This window comes from Gekko japonicus, unplaced genomic scaffold (genome assembly GCF_001447785.1).
Source record: "Gekko japonicus isolate JY-2015 unplaced genomic scaffold, Gekko_japonicus_V1.1 scaffold246, whole genome shotgun sequence".
NCBI lineage: Eukaryota > Metazoa > Chordata > Lepidosauria > Squamata > Gekkonidae > Gekko > Gekko japonicus.
Genome location: NW_015162482.1, coordinates 240,980 through 254,662, shown reverse-complemented (window position 1 = coordinate 254,662; position 13,683 = coordinate 240,980). Strand labels below are relative to the sequence as shown.

The 13,683-nt window shown below is 45.4% G+C and overlaps 1 protein-coding gene across 1 annotated transcript in view; it reads right to left on the bottom strand.

The window, feature by feature from the left end:
* Nucleotides 1–1,734: 1,734 nt before the first annotated feature.
* Nucleotides 1,735–13,683, bottom strand: part of MMP19 (matrix metallopeptidase 19) — a 20,806-nt gene continuing 8,857 nt past the window's right edge. Inside the window, exons 4-9 of the mRNA XM_015405891.1 lie at nucleotides 11,529–11,744; nucleotides 9,990–10,235; nucleotides 7,284–7,412; nucleotides 6,249–6,413; nucleotides 4,268–4,395; nucleotides 1,735–2,716 (exon numbers count right to left, since the gene is read on the bottom strand). Coding sequence (XP_015261377.1) covers nucleotides 2,486–2,716; nucleotides 4,268–4,395; nucleotides 6,249–6,413; nucleotides 7,284–7,412; nucleotides 9,990–10,235; nucleotides 11,529–11,744 — 1,115 coding nt within the window. The 3' untranslated portion in view covers nucleotides 1,735–2,485. The remainder of the gene's footprint in view (nucleotides 2,717–4,267; nucleotides 4,396–6,248; nucleotides 6,414–7,283; nucleotides 7,413–9,989; nucleotides 10,236–11,528; nucleotides 11,745–13,683) is intronic.

The following is a 13,683-nucleotide window of genomic DNA, read 5'->3' as shown; positions in this document are numbered from 1 at the left end:
ATTTCCTGGTGGCAGCAGAATCTACCCAGTTAAACAAAATAAAGAGAACTTTTAAAGTGAAAATAGTCCTCCCCAATAAGGAGGATGTCACACAGTTGTTTTGGCAAGAGGGGCCTCGGTTTTGGGATGCCCTACCCCCCCACCTTCTGCCAAGCACCCGACTGGCATGATTACTGCATTTCAGAGACAGCCTTGGGCTTGTGGCACATGCAGCCCTCCCCAAAATATAATTCTAAATGATCCAATACAGAAATGAGTTCTGGAGAGGTATAAGCTTGCTTTGTGGATTAAGAAAGCTACGCTGTGCCTTCTGGGGTCCTGTGACTCAGGCTTCTCAAAACTTTTTGGAAAGCTTTTAAAAAAGAAAACCCATTGCCCCCAAACCGTTTTGTCCTATGCTGGCATTGTATCCTCATGCCTTTGCTGGGGGAAGAGACGACTGAGCCAAGTTTCTGGGAGGCTGGAATGAGGTGGGGCTGAATGGCTACATTCCACATTAGAGTCGTGCTTTTCAAAGTTCCGGGGTGGACCTTGCTCTCGGGTCCTTGCTTTGAAGACTTATTTTGTTTTCTTTGGATGTAGAAGCAGGTGGATGAGAGGACATGAGAAAGAGTGCACTGACCCAAAGTGTGCATTTATTCTTCTTCTGCCTCTTCCCCTAGGGCACTAGCTACTGGCAATGGGATGAACTGGGCTGGAGCCCTTTCACCAGTCTTCCAAGGAAGATCTCCAGCCTTTTCACAGGAGCCCCATCTGACCTGGATGCTGCGTTCACCTGGGAAAATGGCAAGATGTATTTTTTCAAGAGGCAGAAATACTGGCGGCTCAATGACCAACTGCGGGTGGAGAGAGGCTACCCTTTGAGCACAGCTGAGCGCTGGATGAACTGCTAACACTACCCACAGGTGCCCAAGCATGCTCCCTGGGACTCAGAACAAGTTCTAACTACTCATAGACTAAGCAGTGAGGATTTTTAAAAAACAGACCAGACAGCACCCCCTACAGGTGGCATTTAGGAACAACAACTCCTCCGGAAAGGACCAGGGAATATGGAGACGGAAAATAATTTGACACTTTTGTAATCCCTCTTGTTCCTGGTGGACTTTACACTGACATAATAAACATACTTATCTTTTCTAATGCCAGAGTCTGTAGGCATCCCATTTCCTTTGGCATAAGCATGAATGGCAGCAGGGGCTAGCCTGGTTTCAGGACAGACCAAGTGATGGGGGAACCAGAAGCCGAGAAGAGAGAATCATTGAAGGGTTACACAGTCTTAATAGCAGTGAAGGTGACGAGATAGAAGGACCGTGATGTAGATTATTCCTCAGTGACCAAGAGGTTTGATCAGGGCTAGATATGCGTTGCATCTTTAAAACATCTAAATTCAGCAGTAGAATAAAGCAAAACTCGGCTAAGAATATATGGAGTTTTGCATTCATTGTGCAAATATTCATATGTTTGCCTTCCTTCCGGCAAGCAAAAGGTGAGAGCAAAATAATCAGAGCAATGGCAAGACCTGTCCATCATTCACCCCCATCCCCATCTTACTGAATATTGTCCAAATATTTTTTAGCCTATCTTTGAAGCCTTAAACACTGGAAACTTGCATAAGAAAGACAGAACAGAAAGAAAGGTAGACAAGAACCGGGATGCTGAATTCCGTCTTTCCTCCCCCCCTTAAAACACACACATTTACAAGATCACAACTTTTTATTGTGAATACGTGTGGCATGATGCCACCACAGTTACATTTGCTCAAGTCCTGCACACTGGCATCTTCACATATGGCCAGATCCGTAAGATCATATGATTGTGTTCCATGCTACTCAATCTGTAATAGCCCTCTGGTTCTGTACTAGAAATCACAAACATAGGCAGGAAGGGTTTCTGTGTGTATTTTGCAGGAGTGCTTTCTGCTGAAATTTTAGCCTTCCTTAAAGATGCCCAGTCCTTTTAGTGTGTACAAAGGGGGGGGGGGAGAGAACTGTTAATGTGTTGCTCTAAAAACCTGCCCAGTTGTCTCATGAGAGATTGCAGTGTGATCAGCGTGCATATTGTACATCACGGTCCTTCTATCGCATCACCTTCACTGCTATTAAGACTGTCTAACCCTTCAATGATTCTCCCTTCTCGGCTTCTGGTTCCCCCATCACTTGGTCTGTCCTGAAACCAGGCTAGCCCCTGCTGCCATTCATGCTTATGCCAAAGGAAATGGGATGCCTACAGACTCTGGCATTAGAAAAGATAAGTATGTTTATTATGTCAGTGTAAAGTCCACCAGGAACAAGAGGGATTACAAAAGTGTCAAATTATTTTCCGTCTCCATATTCCCTGGTCCTTTCCGGAGGAGTTGTTGTTCCTAAATGCCACCTGTAGGGGGTGCTGTCTGGTCTGTTTTTTAAAAATCCTCACTGCTTAGTCTATGAGTAGTTAGAACTTGTTCTGAGTCCCAGGGAGCATGCTTGGGCACCTGTGGGTGGTGTTAGCAGTTCATCCAGCGCTCAGCTGTGCTCAAAGGGTAGCCTCTCTCCACCCGCAGTTGGTCATTGAGCCGCCAGTATTTCTGCCTCTTGAAAAAATACATCTTGCCATTTTCCCAGGTGAACGCAGCATCCAGGTCAGATGGGGCTCCTGTGAAAAGGCTGGAGATCTTCCTTGGAAGACTGGTGAAAGGGCTCCAGCCCAGTTCATCCCATTGCCAGTAGCTAGTGCCCTAGGGGAAGAGGCAGAAGAAGAATAAATGCACACTTTGGGTCAGTGCACCATTCTAGTTCCTTTGGGTGCTACCTCTGTAGAGGAAAAAAGAAAAATACATAGAACTCGAACTTCTGGGATTAAATCAGAAGCCACCGTTGGCTGTGGCTATTTAGACTGGAATCCTTATGTGAAAGGCCTACATGCCTGGCACTGGCAGTTCCAGGGAACATTGGAAGTGATAATAAGGACTGCTGTGGGACTTGAGCCGCCTTGGGCTCCCAGCTTGAGGACTACCCACTTTCCCAGACAGATAAAGAACATGGTGTTTTAAAGTGGAGCAGCAAATCTCTACAGCTTTTAAGCAATGCTGTTTCAGAGCCACGGCGGTGGGGGGAGACACAAGGGGAGGGGGGCGCCACAAGGCAGCCTTGGCTGGGGGGGGACGCTAGTTTCACCTAGGGCACTGAAAAACCTCAGGCCGGCCCTGGATACTAAAAAAACCTGTTCAGTTTAAAACTAGATAATGACAATAGTAAATTTTCTGTTGCCTCAAGGGTCATAAAATGGCAGAGTCATCCTGCCAGCCACAAGCGAACACAGTGAAATTCCATTCACCCAAGGAACCCGCATCCCTCAGACGGTGCCTTCTCCCCATACTTATTTTGTTGTTTAATCCAACTGCATGTTCTTTGTCTCTCTCTCATCCTTCCAACCTGTCAAGTTGGAAGTGGGTGACATGATTGAGGTTTATAAGATTATGCATGGGAAAGAGCAGGTAGAGAAAGAGGTACTTTTCTCCCTTTCTCACAATACAAGAACTCGTGGGCACTCCGTGAAATTGCTGAGCGGTCGGGTTAGAACGGATAAAAGGAAGTACTTCTTCACCCAAAGAGTGATTAACACTTGGAATTCACTGCCACAGGAGGTGGAGGCGGCTACAAGCATGGACGGCTTCAAGAGGGAATTAGATAAGCATATGGAGCAGAGGTCCATCAGTGGCTATTAGCCACAAGGTACAGATAGGGACTCTGGGGCAAGTGATGCTCTGTCTTCTTGGTGCTTGGGGGGTCAACAGTGGGAGGGCTTCTAATGTCCTGGCCCCGCTGGTGGACCTCCTGATGGCACTGGTATTTCTGGCCACTGTATGATACAGAGTGTTAGACTGGATGGGCCTTTGGCCTGATCCAACATTGGCGTCTCTTATGTTCTTATGTTCAAGTCCTGTATTTTGGAAACATCTGTTGTGCCTATTAAAAAGCTCCCAGAATGCACCAGAATTCTGGCTTCTTTCCCCACCAAATACCAACAGATCAAGACACAGAAGCTTCCTGGATCAGCCCCAAGAAAAGGGAAAGTTTAAACAACATGGAACAAGAACCATCGTGGCAACAAAGGCCTGGCCTGGTCCACCTAATAGTCCAGACTGCCCACAATCTTCTTTTCTAATCATTGTTGATTCTGTATCCTGCTTCAGTGATTTCTAATAACTGTAGGTCATTTTGGGTAATGGAGAATATAAAATATATAATTATGCATGAGGATATGTAACTGACGGTGTAGGGGGTACCTTAAAGAAGAAGAGCTTCTTGTTTCCTGGCCAGTAGAGGGCAGCATCTATCTTAGGTGGAATACGGGTGAGGAGTTTTGGATAGCCAGGATCCAGCTTGAAATCCCGGTAACGCCACAGCTTAGTACCTTAGTAACCAGAATGAACAGCATATGAATTAAAAAGGAAGTAAAGCAAAATAAGGCTCCAGATCTCGCTCAGCTGATAACAAGTTTAAATGTTGACTTTTGTGGTGCCCAGAAGGAAAGCAGGGACAAGAAAGGTGTCTAATAATAATTTTTAAAGCTTCTACAGAGAATAGGGCTTAGCAAGAAAAGGTCCCCTAAGACAAAGTACTTTGTAATTTTTAAAATTTAATTATCCCAAACAGAAAGACAGAAAAAATATAACCAAATCTAACAACAATGTTGGCAAGTCTACAGATAAGCATTTATAAAAGATTTCCAAACATCTAAAGATATGACCATGTGCAATTGTCTATATGCCATTAGTTCAAATGCTGATAAGTCCTCAATCCATTGGATTACTGGAGGTGGGCATTTATCTTTCCAGTATTGCAATATAAGTCTTTTAGTGACAGTAAAGGCACGGAGGGTCTATTTTTCTTGACTATCAGTTAGTCTCCAAGTGACAAAGTATATAATAAGTATCCTCAAAAATCAATGAGTATTCTAATACAAAATTGGTATGACTAATTACTTCCTCCCAAAAAGACTGAATAACTGGACAGACCAAAACCATATGTTTAAGAGACATGTCTTGTAAGTTACAGCACCAACAATTAGATATGTTACTCAGTCTTTTCCTAAAGAGTCACTGTGGTGTCTGGAATATTCTAAATATAATTTTTGCTGAATGAGTGGTGGCTTAAGGTCTATAGAAACAGCAGGTATAAAATTTAGAACCATATCCCATTGTTTTGGCAAAACTGTGTGATCTAGCTCCTTATCCCATTAATTTCTGAGACTTTGGAGATCATATTAATTAGTTGACATCAAGTATTTATAAACAGATATAGCTTCCATTTACTGATTAACTGAGAGTTTCCAAGAGGAAGGGTGATTCTGAAAACCTTTAGTGTTGCAGGGCCACATTTAGATACCAACAGGTGCTGCAGTTGTAAATACTGCCTTTCAACAGAGGTTGATGGGTCATATCTAGACCTCAGCTGAGAAAATACCAAAAACGCATCATCCTAGTCCATCAACAGTTAACTGGTCCAAAGTAAAAATCTCCCTATCTTTCTAAGCCTTCCATAAAAATACTTCTTCCCAGTTTTAAAATCTGGATTGACCCACAGTGTTAATTTAGCATATGAAAAGAGGTAAAATTGATATTGTCGTGACAGTATACACCATAATTCTCTAACTACAGAAATCGTAGGAGGAACAGGATATATTTTAAGAAGAATAGACCATCATGCATTTCATTTAAAGAGGGGCCACAGACAAAAAGTCTGCAAAATAGCCCAAGATGGATAGTCCAACGGAGAGTAGCAATTCTAATAATTAGTACAAGTTAACAGATAGGCCTGATGATATAAACTAAGATCAGGAAAGCCGAACCCTCCTTCATTAAATGGGAGTTGCATCCTCTTTAAAGAAATCCAAGGCAGCAAGGATAGCCCAGGATAGCCGGAGCTCATCAAACCTTGGAAGCTAAGCAGGGTCAGCCCTGGTCAGTATTTGGATGGGAGACCTCCAAGGAATACCAGGGTTGTTACAAAGAGGCAGGCAAGGCAAACCACCCCTTAACCCAAGGGGTCGCCATAAGTGGGCTGCGACTAGATGGCCACATACATTTCTGAAACAAAGTATTAATTTGATAAATATATCTACAAGTTATATGAAAAGGAATTGTATGTAAAACATATAGAATCCAAGATATAATGTTTATTTTGAGTGTATTTACTTGCCCCCTGAGACAACGTAGGCAATCAAGGGAAAGCTTATTCCTCAACTCCGTTCCTGAATTTACATACCTTTAAAGAAATAGGTGCGCCCAGTCCGGGGAGAATGCACAGCAGCATCCAGCCATCCGGGCAGCCCCTTCCATAAAGCCTGGATCTTCAAAGGTGGGTTGGCTCCAAAGTCTGTCACTGTCCACACATAATCACCACGGAAGGCATAGGTCTTGTCATATGGTCCTAGAAGAGGGTTAAAGGTCAAATAGTGAGAACTCAACGTGCTGGTGATTTCCTCCATTCTTAAACATGTGCACAGCACTTCGTTCCACATCCGACTTCAGATGTAACATTAGAAGAAGACCTAATTTCAATCCTAATTCAGCTTCATGAGTACATTTAAAATGCATGTGACAAGTTAGCAGTTCTCAGATGTCATGTTTATTAAGTGGAAAAGTCTACTTCACAAGATTCTTGGGAGAAGTATCATAGTAGATGTCTTAGCATACATTCTTCTTCTGTCAATACATATGGCAACACTTTGCATGGTCCGCTCTCCTCTCCACAACAACCCCCCCCATTTTTATATCATCTTCAGACTTTTTTGTTTCTTTCCCAACTCAGCTATGTATTTAAAAGTACCTAAAATATTTACATCACATCCATCTAACAAGCTCAGAGCAGCTTATGAAAAAGTTAAGAGAAACAATTCACTTCAAAGAATCATGGGGGGCGGCACACACTATAGAAATGTATCCCATAATCACTTCATTAAAACATTCAAAACAAATATCCCTGCCAACTTCCACTCAAGCATAAATATTTTCAACTTCATCATTAGAAAGCCCTCTGAAGTAGCCAAGACTGGCAAGCTTTTCTACAAGCTAAAAGGGTGGAGGATTCTGCCCGCAGCCAACAGTTCCCGCTCTCCCCCCACCCTCCAATTTCACTCTCTTACAAATCCTTCAGGCTAATTCAATATTTCACATGAGAATATGACAGAGGCTAAAGTGATATTCAGAAAAGACACTTGCCTATGGAAATCCTCTGTCCAGTCATGCCTGTAGTGATTTTCTTGGGTTATGTTTGGAGGTTGGGATAGAGGAGACTTACCCAACATGATGGCGTCTAATCCATCTTTACATGGGTTAGGGACTTTACTAGGCCGCAAGGAGATGGCAGGGAGAGTGGTGAGCGCAGGAGAGGTCACAGTTGTTGTTGTTGTTGGCATAGTTCTTTTGCCTGCATGGAAGAACAGAGACTCTAGTTATGGGTCAAGCTGGCAGAGAAAGGGTAGGGGCAGAGAAAAATAAACAAGATGAGGGAAGTGGAAAAAATATTTGGCCAACAACCAACATGGCATTGATGTGCTGACATTCAACCTCACCCAACCAGAACCTCATTGGGAGGCATCAGGAAGGAGCTCAGACCTTGCCTAGTAACTGATCTTGAGGAAACTGTGGCCTACCTCATGATTTGAAAACCACTGGCCCAGGCCCATGCTTCTCATAATGAGAAACAGGCCTTCCTGTTGCTAGGAAATTCACGAGCCAAGGCAGAGCATGAAGGCAGACAAGAGGGAAAAAGAAAAACAAAAGCTGGAAAAAGGAACAAGTCAGGGGGGAAAGCAAGAACTTTTTTTAAAGTTTAGGATTATCACTTATAATTTTGTCATGAGAACCCTACATCTTTCCTACAGAGTCACGCACCCTTCCATAAAGACATGAATGAAAGTCTAACTTGAGCTCATTGTGCACTACTGATAATGACTCTACAGCTCATAGCCTCCTTGGCACCCATTTAAAATAATCTTGAATGTGATAAATTGTGAAAAAGCATTATTTTCCTGCCGCTCTCTTAAATGACATTTCGGAAAGATGGAAACTGTTTTTACCTCATCTCTGGGACACGCTTTGTAATGCGTGAGCCATACTAGGGATAAGCAACTGGCAGCCTAAGGGTACAATCTGGCTCCCAGGGTTAGCGCATTTGCTCCTACCACAACACCAGATTTCAAGGTCCCCCTCCTCTTTTGTGTCCCTCAGACATTCTACTAGGATTGCCAGTTCCAGGTTGGGCAATACCTGGAGATTTTGGGGGTGGAGCCTGAGGAGGGGAGGGACTTCAATGGGGTATAATGGCATAGAGTCCACCTTCCAAAGTGGCCATTTTTTCCAGGTGAACTGATCTCTACCGCCTGGAGGTCAGTTGTGATCCCAGGAGATCTCCAGCCACCACTGGGAGGCTGGCAGCCCTACACTCTGTCCATTGCTGTTTAAGTGAACAACAGTGAGCAGCTGAGGTTCATAAGCAGGAGGCCAAACTAGACATAATAGGAGCACACCCTTTTATTTAACGGGCCTACAGTAACTGGTGTAGGCCCATCATGAAACACAAAAAACAAGCAGGTTTCAGGTTTTTAGAGTAAAAGGAACATGTGGTTGGAGGGTCTGGTGAGCTGAACTTGGAGAAGAGCACTTGAAGGGAGACACTTCTTAACAGCAGTGATCCCTAACATGGTGTCAAAGAGCACGATGAGGTCTGACTATTTGTTCTCGGGTGCCTGTTTGCTTCTTCCCCATAGCAGACAGCCAGTCCTGTTTTTCCTCCATTTTGCGGGAGAAGGAAATGCTTCAGAATTGTCCAGGAAGCGTCATATGTGTGTTTGCAGGGAGCACCCATTTGGAAACCACTTCCTCCATCACTGGTGGATGCTTGGCTTGTAATGTCCTAACATTTTGTTGAGCCTCCCAATATTCTGTGATTAGACCGAGCTCCTGTGGCAGCCATTTTGTGCTGACACTACCTAGGGTTGTCAACCTCCAGTTGGAGACTGGAGATCTCCTGGAACTATAGCTGATCTCCAGGCTACATAGCTTATTTCTGGATTTAAAACATTTATTCCACTTCCCCTGGATAAAATGGCTGATTTGGAAGGTGAGCTGCATAACATTATAAAGCCCACCCTCCCAGGCTCTACCCTCAAATCTCCTGGTATTTCCAAACCAGAGTTGGCAACCCTAAGTCCTGTTCTCAACATTCCAAAAGCACCAACAGGCTCAACAAGGTTAGGAACCCCTGGTTTAGAGAACTACTGTGGCATGAAGGCTGGACTACTGGATTGGGACTGGGGCAATGTGAGTTCCTCTCCCTACTCTGTGATGAACCACACTGGGTGACCTTGGGCCAGTCTCAGAGGATTGTTGATAAAATGATGAGGGGGGCGAGATGTCCAGAGCTCCTTGGAGAAAAGGGCAGGCTAAAAACTTTAAAAAACTATGAGGGGTTAGTAAGGGAAACAGGGATCTAGGGAGGCTTCAGCTTCCCTCACCTTTGGATCTAAAAATTAACCATTTCCTGCATTATATATGATTGGGCTTATACTGACAGTCTGCTGCTGCTGTCTCTCAAAGGGTCTTTGTTGCTGTTTGGGAAAAGAGAAGGGAGCTAAAGAGCTCTTTGTCTGTATCCGAGGCCTGTTTTACACAAACAGCAGATGGGTGGATGAAACCATTCCTGGACTGTACCACTTCAAACAGCGCAATGGGGGCAGTGGTGTTGTATGGCTGATCATTCCCTCATGGGGGGAAAAACTGACACAAGAATAGCATCTTTATAAAAAATATCAGACTAGAACTCTTCTGCCTGGCGCCTAATAAATAATCCCTTGCTGCTTGTCATCTCATCTCATACGTGGGCAGGGCTTAATCTGAGGCCCCTTTCCTACTCCGACAAGTTGTGTGCAGAAGCCCAGCAGCCCCCACCCCAGTAAAATGCAGGGCGCTTCCTGTTCCAGTCTCCATCCCCTTCAGTCCGTACCATAGAGGGCCTGGATGCCTTTGATGTCATCGGGGTGCAGGCGGAAGCGTGCCTGATACCCGCTGTAGGTGGGTGCCATCAGCGAAGCCGGGTACCGCGAATGACCTAATCCCAGTGCATGGCCAATCTCATGAGCAGCAATGATGCGCAGGTTGACCCCACGGGGCGTCCCCTCTGTCCAGTCCTCATCAGAATCAAAGTGAACGGTGCCTAATTCGGGGATGTCAGCATGGGCCAGCACGTATCCTGAGGAAGAGGAAGGAATGGGTTAGATGTGTGAAAGGAAGCCTTGCTGTTGTGAAACCCTCTTCAAAATAACAGCCTGGCTCTCTGCAGTATAATGCCCGTTTCAGTAAGCGTGCCATGTGCAGTACAGAGGCCTCTACATGCCACCCTGCCTGGTGTGTGACAGCCTGATTCTGCCAAACTCTCCCAAACTATGCAGCCCACTATCTCAGGTAACACAGCACAATCATATTGTGATTTAACAGATTAAATTTCTAGCTATCAATTAAATTAGCTTGATGTAAAGCAGATTAACTCTGTCCATAACTTCAAATTTAATACATCCAGTTCTAAGTGTTTTCTTAATACACGTTAATGCACACTTCTGCCACATAGTGCGTTTTAGAGGATGCGTATGTACTAAAAACAACAATGGGGAAGACACCCCTAACCTCTGGCATGTTAACAGGACTCTGTTTAAACTGCCTATTCGGAGACCTAATCTTACTAACTACAAAGGAGAGCTAAGCAAAGCAATTGCAGCCATGATCCATGCAGAGGGTTTCTTGATTTCTAGCTTCTTCCTTCCTTGTTGGGTACTGATCCCATTCAAAATATTTAGGATCCACCAAGAAATTTTGCTGTCAAGCTCCCACCCAGTGAGCAATTTGTCCAACCACTTGAAAGTTGATTTGGGGGCACTTCAAATACAAAGCTTTATTCTAACTCTTTGATCCTTCCATACGAAAAGATTAGTTTTTATGAGAACTGGAAAGCTTCATCCACGCAAGGGCTTTGTATAAGCTCTGACTTGGCATATGTGAATGATTACGTTAAATGAGACACAGCAAGGGAAGTCCATTGCAAACAATGAATAAAGTAAAGGTAAAGGTTCCCTTGCTCGAAAGCCAGTCGGATCCGACTCTAGAGTTGCGGTGCTCATCTCCGTTTCAAAGCCGAAGAGCCAGCGCTGTCCGAAGACGTTTCCATGGTCATGTGGCCGGCATGACTAGTTACAATTAATTATTTAGGTCAAGTCTTTTGGATGGTGATTTATAGCCCTGATTGAAAACACCTTGATTTAAAGCCAATCCATCCTGGCACAAGGCCTGCTAGGAAGTACCCATCCCACATCTTACTAATGATATGCACCTCCAACACATATTTCCAGGTTTCCAATGCATCCAAGCCATACAGTGCATCATCCTCTGCAGTTCATGCAACATACTGCCCAAGCTCCCTACTCCTTGGTTTCCCCACCAGCCCCCTTCCAAACCCCAAGTAACTCCCCCCCAGCATGCTTGGGGTCCATACCACGCCCATCGAAGGGCCGTGAGCAGCCCCAAGGAGAGGAACCATGGAAGGAGAGGCGGATGTCAGCACGGCCGGTCCGCACCTCCTGGAAGGTGAGCTGTGCCACGTCGCTCCAGTACTTGAAAGCTGTCTGGATGGCCATGCGTGTGGCTGCAGCCCCCAAGCCCGTGCTGTGGCTGTGGATCCGGTAAGTTAGACGCTTCTTGCGCCAGCGACCTGCAGGGAGAGACACCAAAGCAAGATGTGTCAGAAACTGATCTGCTTGTTCTAGACAGGAGCTGTGCAGGGTTCATGAGGTCCTCCATGGTTACGGGGAGAAGATGGATTCTAGCCTATTCTTTGTTCAACCCAGGCTTCCACAATGGGGGTTCCTGGCTCCTGACCCCAGTTCATGACTCGGGGTGGGTTCATAATCCAGTTTGCTTGTAGGGCAGTGGAGGATGGTCCATTAGGAAAAATGGGCCAGTGCCCCCCCAACTCAGGCTTTCCTCCTAGCCCCTTAGTGCCTATCTCTATTCACTATCCTTAGCACATGGGGGGGGGAGAGTCACCAGCTAGGGTTGCCACATCCAGGTGGCAACTGGAGTTCTCCCTGAATTACAGCTGATCTCCAGACCACAGAGATCAGTTTCCCTGGAAAAAAATGGCAGCTTTGGAGGGCAGACGCTATAGCATCACATCCCTGCTGGGTTTTCTCTCCACTCCCCAAACACCACCCCAAATTCTCCAGGAATTTCCCAGTCCAACACTGGCACCCCAACCACTGTTCCCTCTAAACTGAGTTAGTGTGAGCTAGCTCACATTTTTTAGCCTCCGGCTCACACATTTTTGTCTTAAATCAGGAAGGAGGGCTCCAAAACAAACTAATTTATGCAGTAGCCAAATTGCTCGCTCACAACTTTAATGCCAGTGGCTCACAAAGTAGAATATTTGCTCACAAGACTCCACAACTTAGAGGGAGCATTGACTCCAACCACCAGCTAAGTCAGTCTCTGCCTGGTCTTTGTAAACACTCAGTGGTGCTTTTGTGATGACCTACTTCAACATTAGATACAGGTAGGGTTGCCAAGTGTACTTACCCTTGCCGGCGGGGAAGCCTTGCTGGGCTCCGGGAGCTCTCCCAGGACGTGCGCGCGCCACCAGCACGTCACAGGAAGTGACATGCTATGTCGCTCACATTGGGGGCGTGGCCCAGATCGTCGGGGGGGGGGGAACCTTATGGTTTTCCCCTTGACAATCTGGTATGTCGCTCACATTGGGGGCGTGGCCCAGATCGTCGGGGGGGGGGAAACCATATGGTTTTCCCCTTGACAATCTGGGCCACGCCCCCAACGTGAGTGATGTGGCTGCGTCACCACAGCGGAAATCGGGCCTCCAAAGCGGGGGTTTCCCTGCCCTCCGCCCCCACTTGGCAGCCCTAGATACAGGAAATAACGATAATAGTAACCTATCTTAGCCTTATTCTGACCTTTGACCTAAGAACTGTGAACCTGCTTCCCCTCATAGTTCAGGGTTTCAAACTACAATTCGCACAACACAACTCACTTCCCTTTTCTGCAGCCCCTCTGAGCAGGGGTGTCAAACATATTTATTTATTTATTATTTATTACTTCAATTTATACCCTGCCCTTCCTGCGAGCAGGCTCAGGGTGGCTTACGTTAATTGGTACCCAGTACCATAAAACCATATACAAAAGTTAAAACATTTTAAATATTATAAACATAAAACGATCCGATTATTAAAGTGCTAGTGATAATAGTCAACGTACAGCAATCTACACCTTCTAAAATAATGCTGCTATTCCTACCACCATTATGAATTAAGAATAAGGGGGGGAAAGTTCCCTTCAGAAAGTATAACTTGTTTTTGTCATATAAGCTCACAGGAAATATTTCATGCCTTCTAGCTGAGAAAAGTAATTATGCAAGTTGTCGGGCTGGATGAACTCATCCCCCGAGAAAGTGGTTATGTACTTGACTATGTTTGTGTATCGGTCACTGTCTACCAGTGGAGCTGCGGTGGCTCAAGTGGTTAAGACGCTGAACTGCAGGCTGTGGAAGGTCAGTAGTTCAGTGGTTCAAGACCCGGGTGCCGCAAGACAGGGTGAGCTCCTGTCTCTAGTTCCAGCTCCTGCCAACCTAGCAGTTCGAAAGC